This window comes from Aethalodelphis obliquidens, unplaced genomic scaffold (genome assembly GCF_003676395.1).
Source record: "Aethalodelphis obliquidens isolate GAN/ISIS:26980383/991018 unplaced genomic scaffold, ASM367639v1 scaffold2, whole genome shotgun sequence".
In the NCBI taxonomy this organism is placed as follows: domain Eukaryota; kingdom Metazoa; phylum Chordata; class Mammalia; order Artiodactyla; family Delphinidae; genus Aethalodelphis; species Aethalodelphis obliquidens.
Window position 1 is genome coordinate 30420666 of NW_020837946.1, and position 21672 is coordinate 30442337.

Here is a 21672-nt window from a genome sequence, read left to right on the forward strand (position 1 = left end):
GGCCCATCAACTATCACCTCCCATCACTCACCTTCAGTCCATGGAACAGAAGGGTAGAGATTGAGAAATGGATTTGCTTTGCTGGGAAATTATAGGAGTAAAGGAAGTAATGGAAAGAGGTGCTTCCTCATCTCACTCCCAACAAAATAAGTGAGGGGGCAACGAGAAAACCCCTCAGAAAATTTGGAGGTAACTGTATAAAAGGAGACTGACATCCCATGTCGTACCTGTTTGCTTGGTGATCTGGAGATGCCAGGCTGGTTGGGGGATCTGTACGGCTGGTAAGGAGAAATGGAACAGTGGGAACAGGCTGCACTTCTATCATTTGGAGGGGCAAGAGTTTGGTAATTCTAGTGAGCCAAGCAGATGCTCTAGAAGGAAGCTGGACGAAAGCCACCTTAAGCTGACATCATCAAAGAAGTCTACCAGCTGGCTAAGGAGGCTCCAGAGTTGTGCTCCCTGAGGTCAAAGGGTCTCAGGAAGTCAACGGAAAAATAAATCTCCTATACCAGTGATTGGTGCAGTAAGGAGCCCCCTGAAAACTCCACAGAAGTGGCCCACAAAGAGCCCCAACCGCCAGATTACACCAGATACAGGCCTTTGTTTTAACAAAGTCCTTCCCTTCCCTTTGTCCCAGAGACGGAGAACCAGAAGAATGTGGAATCCTGCACACTGTAGGGCCCTCGCCAGGGCTGAGCCCTGCGGGGCCGGGAAGAAGAAAGCGCTGATTAACATCAGATGGTGCATGTTAGCCCCTGACAAAGAGGGTGTTTTAACATCCAGAAGTGACCAGAAAGCCATCAGCCAGAAAACTGAGATGTCATCAAATCGTGGACATTCTGACAACACCAACAGGGTGTATTTGAAGGTAGCTGTAGGAGAAGAAAGAAAGTTGTTTTCTGATTGCACCCTGCTGAGCTATGCCTAGTCAATGGCCTGACTGCCTATGACATCTTGTCTCTCAATCCCACTGAGTTAGACGGCAGTATACTAGCCTCCTTTGTAAAGTGAGGAAAGCAAGGCTCAGGGAAGTTAAGTAACATGTGCGATGCCCAGCAGCTTGTGTATGAGGGTCATGGGTTCAGATCAAGGCCCTCTGACTCCAGATGCGATGACATCTCCACTGCACCTCACTGCCTCTGACGACTAATGTGCCCACAGACCTGGCCATGGGCACACCTAGAATCATGGGGGGTAGGGTGGGAGTGGGGTTGTGGTTCATCTAACCTGTCTTCTCTAATTCAAAGGCGGTGTTCTAGAGGTCACAGCTGAGGATTCCCTCACCTCTTGCTTTCCCTATGTTGATGGAAGAAGCATTTTCTTTATCCACATAATGCTTTGGTACCTAGGGCCATAGGCGTAGCCCATGCCCCTACCAAGTGTTGGCTTTTCTTTGACATACATTTATGACAGCTTCCCGTCATCACCATGAGCATCAGGAGCCAACCAAGAGGCTCCTCCTGCCTCTGCAGGAAAGGATCAAGCACAGTCAGCAGTTAAGATTTTTAGGCACCTACATATGACCCAGCAATCCCACTCCTGGGCGTATATCCAGACAAAACTATAATTCAAAAAGATACATGCATCCCAATGTTCACAGTAGCACTATTCACAACAGCCAAGACATGAAAACAACCTACATGTCCCTCGACAGATGAATGGATAAAGAAGATGTGGTACATATATACGATGGAATACTACTCAGTAATAAAAAGGAACAAAATAATGCCATTTGCAGCAACATGGATGGAACCAGAGATTATCATACTAAGTGAAGTAAGTCAGAAAGAGAAAGACAAATACCATATGATGTCACTTACATGTGGAATCTAAAATATGACACAAATGAACTTATCTATGGAACAGAACCAGACTCACAGACATAGAGAACAGACCTGTGACTGCCAGTGGGGTGGGGGGAGAGTGGGGGAGGGATGGATTGGGATTAGTGGATGCAAACTATTATATATAAAATTTATAAATAACAAAGTCCTACTGTATAGCACAGCAAACTATATTCAATATCTTGTGATAAACCATAATGGAAAAGAATATAAAAAAGAATATATATATATGTATGTGTGTGTGTGTGTGTGTGTGTGTGTGTGTGTGTGTGTATAAAATTGAATCACTTTGCTGTACAGCAGAACTTAACACATTGTAAATCAACTGTAATTTAAAAAAAGATTTTTAGGCATCTAGCTGAAGAGGAGGAAAAGCTTGCATTTGTTTTTTTTGAATGCACACAAATGAGTGATTTCATCAGCAGAAACAAAACAAAATAAAACAAAACCATCCCAACTTTGCCTTCAAAGCAGGTCCCTACCTCAGCATGGCACCAAATCCCTTCCTCTTTATTTTCCTTTCTGGATCTTCATTTCCCTCTTTCTGCTTTTTCACCTTGACTTTGAATTTGCCCTTTTCCTTCTTCTTCTCCTTTTCTTTCGGTTTTTTGACTTTCCTGGCTTTATTTTCTGCATTCTCTAGCTCAGAGTTCCCCTGAGGGGCAGATTCATAATTCAGAGCTCCTTGGCCAGAGTGAGAGCTCTTATCAGACAGACCATCTGTACAGAGAAAAAAAATCAATACACATGGTCAGGGGCACTTACTGTTAGTATCTCAAGAAAAGTTAAAATGTAAAATACAGAATAATGAATAAAGGCACTCCGGAGTTCTACCCTGCCACGAGGCTACGCGTACCCTTTGAAGAGACAACTGCCTAAATCTGGTTACTTCAAGCAAGGTTTGCTGCTGGGAGTGGGGGACATTGGTTGCTTAGCCAGTAGTATAAAAGGTTTGATATGTGATGAAACACTGATCTCTCTCAAAGCAGCTTGTTAACCTTGATCAGCTCAGAATGCCGATGTGCTGGGAAACAAACAGGGTGAGTTTATTTCCAGGAGAAGTTTTTGAGTTCAGCTATAACCGGACTGCTTCTACCCAATTAAAGCAGTCAGTCCTCGTGTTGAGGCTGCATCTAATGACTTGAATAATAATGTCAAGAGATGCATACTTAGTGCTCCTGCCCTAAGGGTAAATGACAGTTGGTCCTTGTAGGAAACTGAAGGAGAACATTTCTTTGGCGGTTGCACTGTAAAATAAATCACCTGTTGCGTTATCTAGTTCCTTGTTCGTTAAGCCAAAGGGCAAAACATATCAGGGAAATGAATTACTTTTACTATCAAAAATATAATTGTGACCTTAAATCACTTTTCTCTGTACTTAAGCACCCACTCTTGCCTATGATTCGCAGATAATAAGGAGAGGAAGAAACCATTTCAGCAAGCTCGTTGCCCTACCAGCTTCTAATTCTTCGGGTCCATCGTAAGATTTGTCAATGGCTGCTCGGAAGCTCTCGTTGCAGCCTCGGCCACGGACCACGTGCGGCCGGGGCCGGTGGAAGGGAAGTTCGTTCTTCCTGACCTCGGCAACTGCAGTCTGCAGGCTCTCCAAGGAGCTGGACTTTTTCAAACCCAGAGTTGGACCGAAATCTTTGCTTGGAGAGTCTGGAAGAAAAAAGGGCAAAAGGTCACCCTTCCCCTAATGAGGCAGTGGGGTGGAGTGGGAAGGCTTGTTGTGGTTCTATCTCAAAAAGGGAGGAGGGGGGTTAAATGGGTGGAACTTGGTGTTAAACCCCAGCGTTGCCGCTTTTTGTGACTTTGAGCAAGTACTTTGACTTCTCTGAGCCTTCGTTTCCTTTTCTATAAAGTTGTGGGAAGATTTTAAATGATATGTCATATATAGAAATAAATATGCATACGTATATATATACATGCACACGTGCACACACATATACATGACTTTGAAAGGCTATAGCAGTCTGCAGAGATTATATGTATGAGCGTGTGTACATGCACACACACACAGTTGCACACACATACAGAGCACCTAACAGTGTTTCTCTCACAGTTCTCATTCCAAGCACTCCCCTACATTGTAGCTTTTATTATCTCCAACATTGTTTTTATAATTATTAAGTAATGTATTATGCACAGAAATCAAAGAGCATTGAAGTGATTGTAATTTTTATGGTTAAACACTTTACCATACTCTAGCACTCTTACTGTAGGGTGAACGCAATTTTTTTAGTTGACAAAGCAAAGCAAGAAAGAAAACAACTTTTCTGTGTCAGTGCTTACTGTTCCAAATGTATTTCTATTTGGGTACCTAGGAAAGAGGTAGTTTTCTTTATATGATATAATATTCCGAAAGAAAAACTAGGTGAAGTTGAATAATGTGTGTTCAGATATGTAATATTTTTCATTTGCACTGTTTGTCTTGCCCTGTCACCTGCCCCTTTTCACCCATGCCTTGACCCCCATTCCCACCCACAGCCAGGCCCCTAGTTGTCTGTAACGAGATTAGGCTATATAAATACCAGCAGCACAAGGATTATTTTAAAGATGGAGGGAATTCTAGCAGGGCTCTTTTCCACCAGGGCCAAAGCTCATGATCCTGTCCAGTTACAAAGATTACTGCCATGAAGGGGTTATACGTGCATTTCTGGAAATAAACTACTTTGCAGTTTTTTAGTAGATACAGATTGAGTACATATTAAGGATTGTGTACATATAGTACCTACTTCAATGCCTAGCATATAGTAAGGCTCAGTAAACAGCCCTATCTTTTCTTACTATGATCAGTATTTTTGCTTCTACTAATGCTGCCATCATGAACATTATCACTAGGTAATACAAGGAATACAAAAGAAGTACAGCAAAGGTATAATGACTATATAGACACGCATGAAGTTAAAAAAACAAAACAACAAAACACACCCTCCCATATATTGTGAATATGTTAAAAATAGTCAAAATAATGACAATAATGCTAATAACTAATAATGCAGAGAGTGCTTAGCCCTGTTCTAAGCGCTTTACCTAACTTACCATAATCCTTACAGTTGTGCTACTGCCAAAATTGTTCCCATTTTACAAATGAGGAAACTGAGGCACTGAGCAGATAAATACCTAGTCTAAAGATACACACTTAATAAGCTTCAGAGCTGGGAACTGTCCTCAGGCAGCCTAATTCCGCCTTTTCTGCTCTGTATTGTCTAAAGTTGTACTTGATCTCCACCCTCTACTTGACTATGGTCAAGCTACTTAAAATGGCCTCTAGTTTCCTCATCTCTAAAATAAGACCCTGAGCCTAATCAAGCGGACAAAATGCAAAAACTGGATGTTGTTTTACAGTTTCATCATTAACTTACAGGAGGCAATTTTGCACTTTGAACAATATACATGACGACAATAAACATTACATTTTTTTTTTTGCGGTACGCGGGCCTCTCACTGTTGTGGCCTCTCCCGTTGCGGAGCACAGGCTCCGGACGCGCAGGCTCAGTGGCCATGGCTCACGGGCCCAGCTGCTCCGCGGCATGTGGGATCTTCCCGGACCGGGTCACGAACCCGTGTCCCCTGCATCGGCAGGCGGACCCTCAACCACTGCGCCACCAGGGAAGCCCAACATTACATTTTACGGGCAACAGTGCATCATTAATAAATGCAACAGAGATGGGACTAACTAAGCAAAAAAAAAAAAAAAATTATAAGAAATTTCAGGGACAAATTTCAGGTGCTACTTGCAAATCATAAATAGTAAGAATACATCATTACTAAATCCAGAAAGAGGCATGTTTCTTATAGTCCCAGGAAGGAAGGTAAGTGGAAGAAACAGAAATTGAATAAGATCATTTCTGACAAGAAAACAAAAAGCAACATAGAGGCTCGGGGTATTAAGGCAACAGTAAAAGCTTTGGAGTTCACAGAAAATATTTTACACCATCACTCCCTAGGGATCTGACATGAAGTTTGGTGAAAACAGGAAGATGAAAACTATCTGAGAAAGCCTAGTTCCTCTGTCAACAATAGTAACCATCTTTTATTTATTAATTGCCATTCAGGAGATTATATTAGAGCCCAAACTGTAAGTATTCACGTCAACCTTTAGCAATAAATTCTGGGGAACATGAAAGTGAATAAATCATCCAAGACATAAGGCATGTTATGTAAAAGGAGCTCATCTAAAGCTCAGCAAGAAGTCATATTTGAGAAGGAACAAATACACTGTTACTCATTCAAAGCAAACTGAACATTAAGGATTCATGGATTTTGCAGGATTAATAGAGCCAGCAAGTAATTCACTTTATATAAATAGAAGTCACAAATTAGAAGTGTCAACTAATGTTGGCCAAAATTATAACCTAGCTCTACTGGATTCAGTACATAGTAACACTAAAAGCAGAAAGGCGATTGAGTCTTGGTTACAAACGTGGGCTCAGGGATTTTCAGGCTTGAAAACAACTTTCTTATATATTTCTAGGGAGTAAACAGGATATAGTGGTGGAAAAATAAAGACTGATGTTAGAGAGGAGAATCTGAAATCAGGAAAGTCCTTACCAGGACTTACAGGTGCACTGAACTGACTGAATTGAATCTCCACATGAAAAGGACCTTGACTAGAGTTCACATTTCCTTTACATGTCCAAGGCTTCTGAGGGAAGGTCCAGGTTACTGGTTCCGAGGGACTGTTATGTCAACTGATGGCATCAGCACTAAATGTCAACAAAACGCTTGGAATAAAGCGTTTTACCACACAAAGATCCTAAGTGGGCACAATCAACTGTCACAGTCAGTCCCCCTTCCCTACCCCTATCCTCACCAGTTCCAGCTTAGGGTGCCATTGCGCTGGAAATTCTGTAGCTTTCAGAATGGGAAGATTCACTATTTTAGCCTAACCATTTATACAAATCATGTTGTTTTCTAGGCTCCCACTACAAGCAGAGGTCTCTCTGAAGGGATAATAGAAAGCTCTATCCTACTGAAGTCATCCCCAAGAGCGATGACTCCTCACATTTTCACCTGCAGCTGATGTGATATTGACCGTGGCTGATTTTAAGCAATTATCTGAGAGAGCAATCTTTGAATACCACGTGTTATCAGTCACAAGGTGGTCTGTGTCCAAATTTGAGCATTTACTTGTCCCATTTGGAGTATCTACAGAACTAATCTGAATATGATTTTTCAACAGCTTCCAGGCCAGTTTAGGTTAGTTGCAAATGCCAAGAAATAAATCTTTTCACAAACTTTACTAGCATGACTTTATTTTTTAAATTTATGACTTCTATGTTCAGTGACCATGTTCTCTAAGATCCAGATAAACTTATCTTCCTGTCAGAAACATGAAGTTGACATTCACAAATTTCTTGAAACAAATGATACAACGTTTATCAAAGGTACTAAAAGAGGGATCTTGCATGATAAAAGTTATCCTCAAAATGGTATAATGAAAATGTTCTTAACGTTCCACGTGCCAAATTTCTCCTTAAAGTAAAAGTCTCATAAAGAAACATCACAGAAATAATTGTTTTAAAAGATGCTACAGCATTTTTGAAGATTCGCCTGTTCCCAAATGAAGGATTGGCTTGACGTGGTCCTGGAAGCCTTCCCCATACAGAGTCGAGGGAAATTTCAACCCTCAGACACATCTACTGCTCCCCACCATCCAGAAGAAACTGAACACTCAAGTCTAAAGACTTAAAGGATTCTGCCACCATTTCTCCCATGTGCATGAAACAAGTGGGGAGAAGGGCAGTACAGAGCTACTGTCAAGGTGGAGAGGGACCTCTATAAAACAGAGTCAAACCACTGAGAAACCACTGCCCCAGCCTTTCTAGGTAGAAAGTCCCATTTCAACAGACTATAAAACAAAAGGTCCCTCCCGGAGGATTGTTTGGATGTGGACCTCAGTTTTTCTGACCCAGTCTTGGGTTCCTGCCTCTGCCCTATAGCTGAGAACTGCTGTTGGTTCCCTGCAAGGCAGGTGATTAGAATAATAGAGAACAAAACGGTCTAGAGAGTAGTGATTAATAGTGAATGGTGAATAGTGAATGGTCTAGTGATTAATAGTGAAGTGGAGAGACTGTGGGACATCTAACACCCTCCCACTCTGCCACTTATTTCTTGAGTTATTAACCTTCCTGTGCTTTCCACTTCCTAATCTGTAAAATTTGGATAAGACGAGGATGGAAGAGCGTCTGGCATGTAATAGGGACTCATAAAGCATTAGTGATGATTGTTGTCACTGGTGCTTTTGTATCAACTCTAAACATTTGAGTAAGCGAAGGTCTAGCACACTTTATTTGGTTCAATCTGCCACTGCATTTTAAAATACAACTATTCCTTCTGCAAGAAGCTGAAAAGGGCTCTATAAATAAATACCATCCTTCCTTTTTTATTCAAAAGTTAAACTGACTTTTTTTTCCCCAGACAACTCCTTACAGCTTTTTCTTCTGAAATAAGGTATATATATCCATCTGTTCATCACATACAGAGGCTATTCTTGGGAAGATTAATAGTGGAGTCTTGGATGCCCTTCCCCTTAGGTTATAATCATTTAATTAGTCTGAGATTTCATTGGCAATGTTTGAACTTCCCATTCTAGCATTAAAATCTTGCAATAAAAGAATGCCTTAATCCAGAAGACCAGTAATTGGATCATCCATTATTGATGAGATTGCTTCCAATACATTCTTATTAAAACATAAAGAATTATTTGGGGGAAGGTATTCACTTTCATATACGTGGCAAGGTTTCCTCCAAGGTAGAGCTTTATAATTAACAAATACTCATGATAAATTAACAATAAATAATGTATTAATTTGCAAATTTCAATAACATTGATGGCCCTCAAGGCACTTAGTGAAAATTAATTATGTTAGAGCCCCTCCCCCTAAAATAAAGGAATTGTGCGCAGTAGTAAACAGGGGATCAAAATGATTGCAACGCTATCTGGGGGACACAGCATGAAACTTGAGAAGGCCATGAATTCGTCAAGATAGCTTGCTTTCATTAACAATTGGGCCTTGCTGTATTATGAGCGATGAACTTGGGCAAATACAATAGAAATGCTTTCCTTGCTTCATGGGGAGCTGTGATGTGAAATTAATAGCCTTAAAACTCTTTGAATGAAAAATTATTACAACTTCCAACTAGGAAGTCACAACGCCACTTTATTCTCCAACACATCTCACTGTCTTTTTATTTCAGATTACACTTCCTGAAAATTTTGATTTTTTTTTAGTAGTTTCCCCTAGAGGCAAAATGTCTTATGTGCTTTAATAGATATCACTGCAAATCCATTAGCCCCAATTCCCCATAATATCCAAATGTATAATTTCCCAAATTATGTTATCTGTTAACTGTGTCCATAATGGGCCTAATTACCTTCTTGCCTATCTCAGTATTCCAAATATTGATCATCATTCCAAGCTTATCACAGTGCCCTGGTTCCTATTCATGTACCATAGGGCATAATGTATCTGGTTTATACATTATCTGCTGTCATTTGGGTCTCAGTTCTTTTACTGGCAATCTCCAAGTTCTCTAGGAGCAGAGTTTTTTTTCCTTTAAAAGTCTCGTATATCCCAGGGTCTTTTCCTGAAATTCGTGTCAAAATGTTCAGAACTTCTCATTAAGATTCACATATTTGCATAATCTTTCCTACTCTGTCTCCAAACATTGTCTATTTTAAAGTGAAAAGATATAGAGAAAATTACGGGAAGATGAGTGAACAAATACAACAGATGCTTTGATTGTAAGTGTGGGCATGGCCCTCCGAGTGACTTCAAACCTCTGCTAAGTGCTGCTGTACACCTTCATTTTCTTCACTAAAAATTCCCTCTTTTATAAATTGAAAGTCAAAATCTGATGCCATATTTTGGTTTCTTTCCTGAACTCAAATTATATCCCACAAATGTAATGAATAGTGAACATATTACACCAAAATATTCTCATGACACTTTCTCTTTTACTCTTTAGTTTGTGGATAAGAGAATGGACTCTGTGGCTCAATTTAGTAGGGAAACACTTTTTCAAAATATATTTATAACTGTATCTCTGGGTAGGTTCTGTTAAGGCAACTGACGGACTCAAACCTAATGCCAATAGACTAGTTTGTTATAATCTTTTGTTTTCCCTCTCTCCGCCTTATCAGGATAACTCCACTGGGTCAAAAACACCACCACCAGCCCTCTAACTGGTATTCAAGCTAATAATTAATTTAAAAATTACATAAATAACATTGGTTTCTGGAAGGGAAATGTGGCTGCTTAAAGGAGGAAAAAAAAAACCTTTTATTATTTAAGGGAGGGGGGAAAAAAAGAAGACTCACTTGAGAGTCAAATAAACTGAGTAAAGAGGCCAGCTTTCCTACCTGTGGAATGGGATCAAGAGGACTGATGAATGCCACCTACCATTTTCTTAATCTTGTTGATCTTTGTATGGTCAGTGCAGAGAAGTACTAAATAAATGTTTGTTGTAGGAATAAAGGAAGGTGCAAGGAAAGGGTAGTTACAGGATGAAGACGGCCCTGTTCTCCAGTGCTGTGAGGCTGAAGGGAGTTTATGGGGAGAAACACACCTCACGATTGCTTCACGCCCTCAAAGCCCACACACAGCCTCCTGTTCTTCGTTAATATGACCCTTAGGTTTTCTTGTGTCATTTCCAAGGATTTAATCATTTCTGCCCTACCTATATTTACTCACTCATCTTCTCTATGTTTTGCCTTTTTCTACGACTCATTCCTTTTGCTTAACGTCTCTGTGACATTAGCCTTTTCTATTTTCCCCTCCTTATGTGCACTTTGAATAGTCTTATTTTTACCCACTGCCCAAAACACCTTTATTTGTCTTCCAGCTCTTCCTTGTATGTCTTGGTAACAGGCTTTTCATTCTGAACACAAACTGTTTCAGTGATTTTTTTTTTTTTCCCTCCTCATTCTTTTTACCACTTATTCTTTGTACCGCTTGCTTCAACAGCACCTCTTTCTTCTGCTTTTGAATGTCGAGCAGTTTATATATTATACAGCGTGGGTTGTTTAATGCCATACTCTCAAGATAAAGTATACTAAAAAGGATTCTAATAAGTTTCTTCAAAGACCATTAGCATAACAAAAAGTCAAACTGATTGATTTCTTGGATGGTATCCACATGAAGACATTTTTACAGGATGCAGTATAAACTGGGTACCTCGATTTTTTTAGGGCCAAAAATTATTTTTATAATTTTTGCTTTACTCTTTTGTCCCCCCTTTTTTTTTTTTGTTTTTGCGGTACACGGGCCTCTCACTGTTGTGGCCTTTCCCGTTGCGGAGCACAGGCTCCGGACGCGCAGGCTCCGGACGCACAGGCTCAGCGGCCATGGCTCACGGGCCCAGACGCTCTGCGGCATGTGGGATCTTCCCGGACCGGGGCACGAACCCGTGTCCCCTGAATCGGCAGGCGGACTCTCAACCACTGTGCCACCAGGGAAGCCCTCTTTCTCCCCTTTTTATAGCTAACTGACTGCATTATAAAGAAAAAACAAAACAAAACTTTGAATTTTCAATTACTCAGTATTTCCAGAAATGATAGAAAGTAAGGTTTTTCAGTTTTGAATAACAATAATATGAATATTCAGTAATACGAATAACAATCTCTTAAGAGATATGCTTTAACCTAGGTTTCAATCTACAGTTAGAGTATCAAGCCATAATCGAGTCAGCCATCAATGAGTGTTTACTGAGTATTTTTTGTCACTCAGAACTGTGCTAGGTCCTAAGAGGACTAGAAGTGTAATAGTAACTAACATTTTCCTGTTGCTTTATAAAGTTCTTTCCTGTATAAAATGCGGATACACCTTACACAATTGATCCTACCCAAGTTCAACTGTGTTTTCATGTCCAGAGAGAGCTACAAAGAAAGCGAGGAGGGAGGAAGGGCAGGATAAAATAAGTAATAAGAGCAATTTTACTCACCATTACTCTCAATGAGAATGTGCCCCAGCGTGAGTGTGTGTCTAGGAGAGACTGAGAATCAAGAGAAATAAACTGTTCCTGTGAGTCTCTGATTTTTTCTTTTTAACCCTGGGTAAACATTTTATTTTTGTAATCGAGATATAATTGACATGTAACACTGTGTAAGTTTAATGTGTACCATGTATTTGATACATACATATCTGATTTTGATACGTATATATTTATATTTGATACATGTATATATTGCACAATGATTGCCACAATAAAGTTAGTTATTGCCTTCATCTCCTCACATAATTACCTTTTTGTGTGTGTGTGATAAGAACATTTAGGATCTACTCTTTTATCAACTTTCAAGTACATAGTACAGTACTGTTAACTATAGTTACCATGCTGTACATTAGATCCCCAGCATTTGTAACTGTAAGTTTATAGCCTTTGAGCAACATCTCTTCTCAGTTTCCCCATCACTCAGCTCCTGGCAACCATCATTCTATGTTCTTTGTCTATGAGTTTGGCTTTTTTAGATTCACACATGAGATCATACAGATCTCGAGAACCATTCCTGAGAGGCAGTGCCTTACTACTATGTCTTATGTAAATTTCAGAAGAACCACTCAACTCAATACCCTTCCAATTGCTCTCTTAAATCCCCTGAGTTGGCAGACAAGAAAAGCTCGGCCACTGACTTGGCCAAGATGCTATGTCTGGACAATTCTTGAGCTAAAGCTCCTGCCAAATTCTTTGATGCCTCAGACATAAAAGATACGGCACCTGCTTTCCTCCAAGATGTTATAATCCGAGGGCAGAGCAAAGATGAACACATGCAGTGATAACACCAGAGAATGTAGAGCAGTCCCTAATGTTTGTGAAGTACCCATCTGAGGGCAATATATCCCCAAAGTCTAGAAAATAAAAATGTTTGACTCCTAGCTTTCTCTGGAATTATATTTCCAATGGGGAACATGTTATCTCTTCGTTCCACCAGTTAACTAACTCTTCAGCATCCCCTAAAAATTTAATCTTTAAAGCAATACCTAATACAAGCACAGGTTTTGGCATCAGACTGCTTGGACTTGCGTTCTAGCCCCACCTCTGCACTAACTGTGTGAAGCTGGATGAGGCTTGTACCTCTCTGTGCCCCCCTTGCCTTATCTGTAAAAGAGGGATAATGATAGCACATCCCTCACAGGGTAGCTAGAGGATTATCTCATGATGCCTGGCACACAGTAAATATTTAGTAAACATTAGTTTGTACCATATGTCTTCTTGCATGAGCAATGTTTACACTCATTAGAAGGATTATCTCCAGCCAACAGAATGCCAGGAGAATTTGTTTCCACATCCATACACTGTGGGCCTGAGTCATCATTAGCTTTGAATTTTCACTCTTTATTCAAAACTTCTACTTTTTTGTTTTCTATTGTTTAACAGTCTTCATCACTTTTCAAATCATCTTCTATACATTTCACTTCCTTCAATAGCCCAAATAAGTTTATTTCTTACAGAGGCATTTTCCAAAGAGAAACCAAGTGTTAAAATCACTTGATGAAAACCACCATGTCTGGGACAGCAAGTAAAGAGCTGGTTAGTTTCTTTCACCAGCCAAGTGACTCCTCTCCCTCAGAGCAACCCATGACACCATCAACAAAATGACAAACCAGGCAAGGTCATAAGGCTTTTGGGATCATTAGTCAATAGGCATCTCTGTGAATGATAGAGCTGAGAACACTGACATATGGCAGAGGTCAGGGCTGGAGTAGTTTAGACTTGGGGAAGTCCAGAGAAGAGAAAGCACACTGTGATCCCAGGTCAAAGGATAATAAGGCTTCATGAATGAAGCAGGACTTGTCCTTGAAGATGGATCAAATACACGGGAAAGGCAGGAGGTAGACAGTCACTCTACTGCAAGGGAAACGTATGAGGAAAAGTCCTGACATGTCTGCTTGGTAGTGGGTACACAGGATGGAGGACCAGCAAGGGAAAACTGGGGATTGGTGGGAAATAAGTGTGGGGACAGAGGAGGAAGAGAGATATGAAGGGTCTCAAAGTTAAGAAGGTGAGACTCAGAGCAGGGGGCAGTTGGAAGCCTTTGAAAGTTTTTTTACCTGAGGAATGGCTTGATGATATTGTTATTTTGAGAAAAGATAATTTGGAAGAAATTTATAGGACAAATTAGAAGAAAGACTGAAATCATATAGCAACGGAGCTCCCTGCTTATAAAATACCTTGCTCTTTACTTTCTTCCTTTTTACAACTGTAACTTCAGGCTTCTGTGAAACAATTTCTTCGAAAACATTTTTAGTGTGGTTAGTCATCTGTCCTCACAGTGAACAGACTAACTGTCCTCAGATCTTTCTTTGACCAGGTAGGAAAGGCTGAAAAAACATGTTCTAGTCCACTTGGGAGGCAAGAGGTGTTCATGGCTGTGCCTCTGGGAAGGGGTAGGAAGGGGCACTGCCTATCACTCCTGAGCTTCCTTCTTGCATGGCTGAGCTGTGACTGGTATGACCGGGCCCACTGCTATCTCTCCTTCAGCACACTTTACTGTATTCTATAATATATAATGATTAATGGGCAGTAAAACTAATAACATGGGGACACACAAAATAAATGAGGTGGCAAATATGAAAAGGAAGTCCCACTTAATGTTGTTGTGAAATCTGACAACACGCTAGAGTTTCCCTATAACTCAGCCCGAGGAGCCCTTGTCAGCGGGAAACAAGGTTACAAGAAGGTGGTATTTCCATTAATAACTCCCCCTCGGGGGAAGTCCATGATCAATCTTTCTTGTACTGAAATTCTTGCTGGATTGTAGCAAAATGTCAGCGGTACCTGGAAACATTGCTTTACGCTGACTGAGGGAAGCTCACAGAGAAAGAGGAAGGGCATCACAACGCTTCAGTTATCCTCATCTGTCCCTTTTTACCTCCCCCCACTATGGACATCCATTCTTTTTTTTTTACTACCCAGTATCCACTATTCCACCTGAAAGGGGTATCCCACTTTTCCTTGGGTTACTACACCTCCCCTACTTTCACCCAGAAGTGTGCTTCTAACCCAGGCACGACTAGTCACTTCATCCCCTTGGTTGGTTCAGGAGTACGTTGTTGGCTAATTAGAACTAATCCTTATAGAGTGATCAGGAAAAAGTCATCTTGTTTGCTACTGGGGTTACTGGGAGGATAAACCTGGAGTTGCTGGTAGCCATCTTGCTTTTCTACAAAGAGAGGAACTAAAACTGTGAGAATATAGTTGACACAGACCCTAGATCCTCTCTCTGAACTTTACAGTTGCTTGAGCAACAAATTATCTTCTTTGCAACAGCCAGGTTGAAATTCGCTTCTTTTGATTGTAACCTAAGGAGTCTTGGCTTGATGCCCTATTCTCCAATCTCTCCTTCATATAACACCCACCAGTTATTCCAACTCACGTCAGACAGATACTTGAGGAGCAGGGAAGATTGTTCTTTGGCTATAATGCTGGTGAAGGGATCATAAGTACAGAACTGATAGCAGCAGTGAGACGTATGTCTGAGGCCAGTCTAAAGGTGAGCATTTTCTAGTCTATTACAGGGTGGATTTTATGAGAGACAAATTCCCCAATGATGAGAAGAGTTGTATTAAATTCATTTGCTCAGCTTGGCCCCGACTCCTCCGTGAAGAGGGGACCATTCTCTAGATGGTTACTAATAATTATAGACCTACAACTAATTGTTATACACTTTAGAAAAATAGAAGGGCTTCCAAAAGAGGAATACAATCAGATCTTGCTATGGTTGACCAAAGGTTCAAACAGCCTATCTACAATTGTGCTAATTAAATATGTTGTTCTGGATTTTGAGGAGATAAGAGTAAACCTGGTATCACTTTTAAGTGCCTGTTCTTCCCGCTGTGTTCCCATGGCCACTCAACAGAGACCTCACATTTGGGAAGAGACAGAGCTGCCTCACAGGGAGGAGGTGTCTGTTTCTGGAGGGGTGTTTGTGTTGTATGGGTATGTTTCTCTCAAGCTTCTCTTTCGTAGAATTTCTAAACAAACTGTGAATTAAGAACTTCTCTGTAAACTGAGTAAGGAAATGATGGACTAAAAGCAAGTGGTCTTGGGTGGTTAACAATAAAGATTTTGATGTAAGAGGCATCTTGGGTGTGGACTTGGAATTGGAAGACTTGGGGTCTAGGCAAACTGTTTAACCTCTCTGGGCTTCAGTTTCCTCATCAGTAAAAGTGGAACAATGAAAAAGGTTATACTGAGATGATTATGATGATGATGGTAAAAACACCAGCAGCTACCTATACCAGGCATGTTCTGAGTACTTTTATATAGATATTAACCCAGTTATATGAGGTACACACTATTGTTATCTCCATTTTATAGCTGATGAAGTTAAAGCACAGGCAGGTTAAGTAACTTGTCTAAATGAACAGTGATACCAATTTCATGGGTTTTTGTTGGGATAAGATGCAATTACGCATGTACAAGAAAGTAGCAAAGCTGCAACATGCCATATATACGTGTCATATTTGCTCTTAATAAGAAAAGGAGGGATGTTTTCCTCTAAATCTGTCATAGGCACTGGACTGAACTGATCAAATGAAGACACAGAGGGGTATCTCTTTGTGAACACCTGCTCTTAAGGCACAAGCAATCTATACGAAGAGTCAAAATGCAGCATTCAAAAGCACCCCTAAACAAGGTGGGGTAAAGCAAGACATGGAGTGAGTGGTGGGAATCAGGGGAGAGAAAGAAGGACTCTGGCCTGACATGGACCCCTGAAAACTGGGCAGCATCAGACAGACTGAGAGGTGGTCCAGGGGACAGGGAGGAAGATGAGAACAGAGGCCTGTGGAGGGTGGCAAGCCCACTGATCTGTGTACTGCAGAGGAGCCACGTGGGCTGCAGGCGCACAGAGGTGAGGCCAGACAGAGAGAGCACAAAGAGAGGGAAGCAGCCAGGCGGCCAGAGGTACGACTTACCCCACTGGCAATATGAGGCCCTGTGTCCCAACACAGTCGCCCGAATACACCTGTTTATTGCTGTGGACAATAAACAAGGAGGGGGTCTTGAACTGCGCTCCACACTAGGTGGGACTCATCTTCCCCGTGTGTGTACGGCCTGAGGACCTAAAGTTGGGACGGATGTTGTGTTTTGGCTCAACAGCACTAACGAACAGCTAAGCTTTAGTTAGCACGTACTGTGTGTGATGCGCTGTGTCAAAAGCTCGCAATCTGAACCGCCCCAGGAATGGGGTATGGTCATTCTTCGCCTCTTACAGAAGTTATCCTTCCAGACCAGAAGGCCCAGCTCTGTTTCAAACATGACAGAGCTCTCTTCCCACTTTTAATAATTAATTTAATAAAAGCAAAAAATATATATGGCTTTTCTAAAGAGTGTTTATGTCAAAAAAGAAAGCATTACTTGGTTCACTGCTAATATGCGAACAACAATTAAAAAAAGAGCTACTTTTGTTCTTATTGTTAAGTCAATTTTTGAGCAAAGTGTCATATGTTTATATTCCCTGCCTAGTTCTGGCTAAGAATTTAGGAAGGAGCTTGTGATGCATCATTAAATAGTTTTTCCCATCATCTTATGACTGAGTTATTGGCACTAGGTATAGCCATGGGGGGAAAAAATAAGTGTTTTTTTTTTTTTTTTTCACCCAGGGCACTGTCAGTCACTACGTGCATGGCATGGGCTGGAGTTGGAGTGGATCAAAGGAGTCAATAACCGGCTGGGAAGACCTGGGCTAATCTCTCAGCCCAAACCTTGACAGGTAGGTTTGGAACCAGTGGGCCTCAGGTTGCATCTGTCGTGCAGCCATTCTGTTTGTTTTAAAATAAGTGTTTATAATGATTTAAAAGACCAATTATAAGCCTTTGCCTTATTCCTTACTCAGCATCCTGCATGGTATGTAAAAACGGCAGTGAAAAAAAATAGCACATTAGAAATTTTAGCTGAGCAAAATGTCAGTTTTCAGTTACACTTAAAGAATAAAAAAAACATTAGGATACCATTAACAGTTTTAGAGTAATGGAGGCAAAGTGGGATTGTTTTCTGTTATTATTATTACCGCCATTAGTGGGTCAGAGCCTTCCAAGGGAGAAAAGCTGGGGACAACCCAGACACTTTCAATACAGCATTAACTCTTTCAGGTCAAAAGGGGCCCATTTAGTGGACTGTAGCAGTCATTTAATAAATGATACCCTCGTGGCCTTGAAGAATTTATCTCCTGTCCAAAGAGTCTCGCTTACACATTCCTATTTTCTCTACTCCATCTCACTAAATATTCCAGTAAGAGAAAAGGTTAATTTACAGATAATTATTTAGGGAGGGAGGGAATGTTTTTTTAAGGCAGAAAAGCAAAAACAACCCGTCACAACGCATCAGCCACTGTGTGCAAATCTGGAAAAGGATAATGAGCCTCATGAAGTGACAGAATTAAGATGAAAAATTAGAGGTGTGAGACGGAATGATTTTCTTTCAAGGGAACCTGCTGAAATAATTTTTTTCCCGGTGTCTGCTTTGTGCACTTTATATGTGACTGAGTACAGCTAATCCCGTCTCTTTTCAAAAGTTAATGTCAGCTACTAGAATAATCTGCTTTCTTGGTTTAATTGCATAGTTTAACCTCTGACATAACCTTTTAATTCACACCATGACAGCCAACCCGACAGAAAGTTTTTCTAGAAATCTGAGTAACTTCCCCAAGGTAACAACTGCTTTCCCTCTTGTGGGTGTAGAAGGAAACATTCTGCCCAAGATCATCAAATACACCCTGACAGTTCTGGCTGCAGAGGTGGTGTGCTTACTGCAGGGAAAAGGGGAATTTATTAGAATACCTGGTATGTTAGAAGTGGGATGCACATCAATGTGAATGTACTTAACACCATGGAACTACACGCTTGAAGATGGTAAATTTATGTTATGTGTATTTTCCTACAATTAAAAAAAAGTCATGCATGGTTATCAAAAAGGGGCGTTGGTCACATGATAGTTTGGGTAAAGAATGTGTTCAGGTCCACCTTGATTTAAATAAGGCTGTAGAAAAAGAAAACACTAAACGTTTTGCTGTTGTTTAGTGCACTGAATTAAATCAAATTCAGGGAACTGAATTAATAAGAATGCCTAGCTCCTTAAAATGCTAGGACAGAAGTCTTTGGCCATAGTCATGTAAAGATCCCCACACTCTGAAGGCTTTGGTTTTTATATGAAGACAGACAATGATGTGGATACCGTGAGACCTATAGCCAACTGAGTTTTGGCAATTTTTAAAAGTAAAAGATGGTAAAATTCTGTTGTTGTTTTAACCCTGATTTTGTTTTCATTTTTCGAATTACTAAGAGCATTTCTCCTATTTTAGCGATTTAAGAAACATGATTTGGGGAAGCAACTTAATTTTAACAGCAAGACATTTAAGTATATTTAATTTTTCTTATATTTAAGTCACTGAAATATCCAAAGAAGAGACAAATGTTAAGGGTTATCTTTTAAGTTTTACTCAAGTTATTAAAAATATCTGGCTTCTTAAAATGCTGGGACAGAAGTCTCTGGCCATAGGTTGTATAAGGATTCTTAGGTAGACTACGTCATTAGGGAAAAAAAGACAGAGATCAGTAAGGTAAAATAAAACATGTCCAAACACATATCATTATGGATTAAATTCCTCTGCAGAGAAATATATTACAAACACATATCATTATGGATTAAATTCCTCTGCAGAGAAATATAAACTGAAGATGGGGGGGAAATCTCCTCATTCCACATTTCTCTTTTGTCATAAGCGTTTTTATTTAAATTGTTTCAATATGAGTTTTTCTCTTCATAGCTTGGGTTTTTCCTATGGTGAAATGATACTTCTTTGCTTAGATAACCTCACTAATGCTGTATTAGAGTTTTGCTGCATGATTAAATAAAAGGAGGTCTAAGGGTTGAGAAAAGAAAATCTGTTTAAACATCTTTGATAATTAGAAAACTGATGGGAAATTTTCTACAAAGCAGACCAAAGCTACTGGTGTGCTTAAGTTAAAACCAGAAAGCCACACAAAGTAGAATTAAGTTTCTTCCTGTCCTCAACTCCAAATATAAGGCATTCTCACCTACTGATGCATTTCAGGAATAAACTCATATATAATATGTCTTTCTCTTCTTTTTATGTAAAATTAGGCCCTTTAAAGTGTATACGCCTGGCCAGGAGGTTCACGACTGGGCTCTTTCAAGATGAAATGGTTTTGATTTGCTGATTGACATAAAATAGTTCCTTGTCCTTAGAGGACAGGTATCGTCAAAGAGTTAAGAACTGACATTCTAGAAAGAGTCTCTCCAAGATCTCGTTCAACTCAGTCTATGATGGGAAGCATATATTTTCAGAGCTTAGGGGAAAAAAATGATTTCTAAGTTTGTTTTAATTCCAGAGATTAAGGTTGTACCTGGGACCTTGGGACATGAAGACCAGGGTAGTTGTCTAAGACTGGCGTCCCAAGTTGTTCTCTGGCTCAAACCTGCTCCTTGGTTACCTGGTGTTCTGTTCCTCGTTTCCAAACAGTGTTCAGTATCTGAGAGGCTGAAGTCAATGTTTATTTAACACGATCAACCCCAATCCTTTTCTCCTTAGGCCTGCCCCTTCTCTCCTGCACCTGTCTGCTCTCGCGTCATGGAATCCTATACGCCTGAAATGTTTATGACTTCCTTTAATGGCTGCCTGCACTCCCCACCCAACCCCACCAGCACTCGACCAGCCGCTCTCATGTAAGAAGTCCTAAATATCGTTGCCACAGGTGACATGAGAGCATCGAGAATGGTGGAGCTCAACTAATAAAAAGGCTTTCACAGCATTTCAGCCTTTGCTCATGAGTAAAGTTAAAATTTATGGCTTTTAAAATACTGGATCTGGAAGAGGTCAGGTTAAACGGCTGCTAGTAATAAAAGGAATCGATACACCACAGCATCTTGAAACAGCCAGCAAACTAAATAAACACTTCATCCAAATACACTTGGCCCTGAATTAAAAGAACATAAAATACTGTATTTATTTGGTTTGTTCCTCATCCATCAAGAGCCTGCCTCTCTAGGCCTCAACAAATCCTACCCAAGACAAGTATCAAAGGTTTGTTAGCCAAATGGCAATTATAGGACATGTCAAGGCTCTGGGTAATTAACTAAGTGTTAACTTTATCAGGGAAGCACTTGCAGATGAGTTTACTACAAACACACAAACAAGACAAACAGCCTGGCCTGGGAAGACAACAGACTTCCTGATACTGATTTACAAAACTGACATTGGAATTTGATATCCTCTGAGAACCAAAGCCTTCCCTTAGGAAAAAAAGGAAAGAAAAAAAGTGTTTTTCAACGGTTCCCTTCTCTCACGCTGAACTCAAACCTAATCTAGATTTTGGAATGAAAATTAAACCATTTGCAATAATGAACAAAATCACAAGTTTGAAAGCCTAGGACAATTGTGGAATACATTGGAAAGGGAAAAATGAGTGAATGCGAAAGCAAGGCAAGGGAAGACTGACTATCCCTTTGATTTTTTTTTTTTTTTTTTGCTACAAATTATCTAAGGCACAAAACTACCATCTACTTTCCTTGGGTGACAAATAGTTTAATAATCTGTTAATGTTACTCTTCTGTGCAAAGTTCATGCATGGGGAAAAGGAATGGTGACTGTATTTTGTCCTAAAGCCATTTTTTTTTCCCCCACTGGAAGGTATTATATGAAAGCTATTTATGTCAGAGAAAGGCTACTGCTATTCATCCCTTCAGACAGAAGAAATCCCGACACAAAGGGATTCTTTTACCCTTCTCTAACGGCTTACAGTTTAATATTTTAAATGTATTTTTGCTTTCATGGTTCAGCACAAAGTATGGCTCTGGA

At 40.3% G+C, this 21672-nt stretch overlaps 1 protein-coding gene across 1 annotated transcript in view; it reads right to left on the minus strand.

Annotated features, from left to right (window-relative positions):
- PARD3B (par-3 family cell polarity regulator beta) overlaps window positions 1–21672 on the minus strand; it is a 1036702-nt gene that overhangs the window by 328864 nt on the left and 686166 nt on the right. Inside the window, exons 17-18 of the mRNA XM_027123437.1 lie at window positions 3300–3506; window positions 2327–2564 (exon numbers count right to left, since the gene is read on the minus strand). Of these exons, the coding sequence (XP_026979238.1) occupies window positions 2327–2564; window positions 3300–3506 (445 nt within the window). The remainder of the gene's footprint in view (window positions 1–2326; window positions 2565–3299; window positions 3507–21672) is intronic.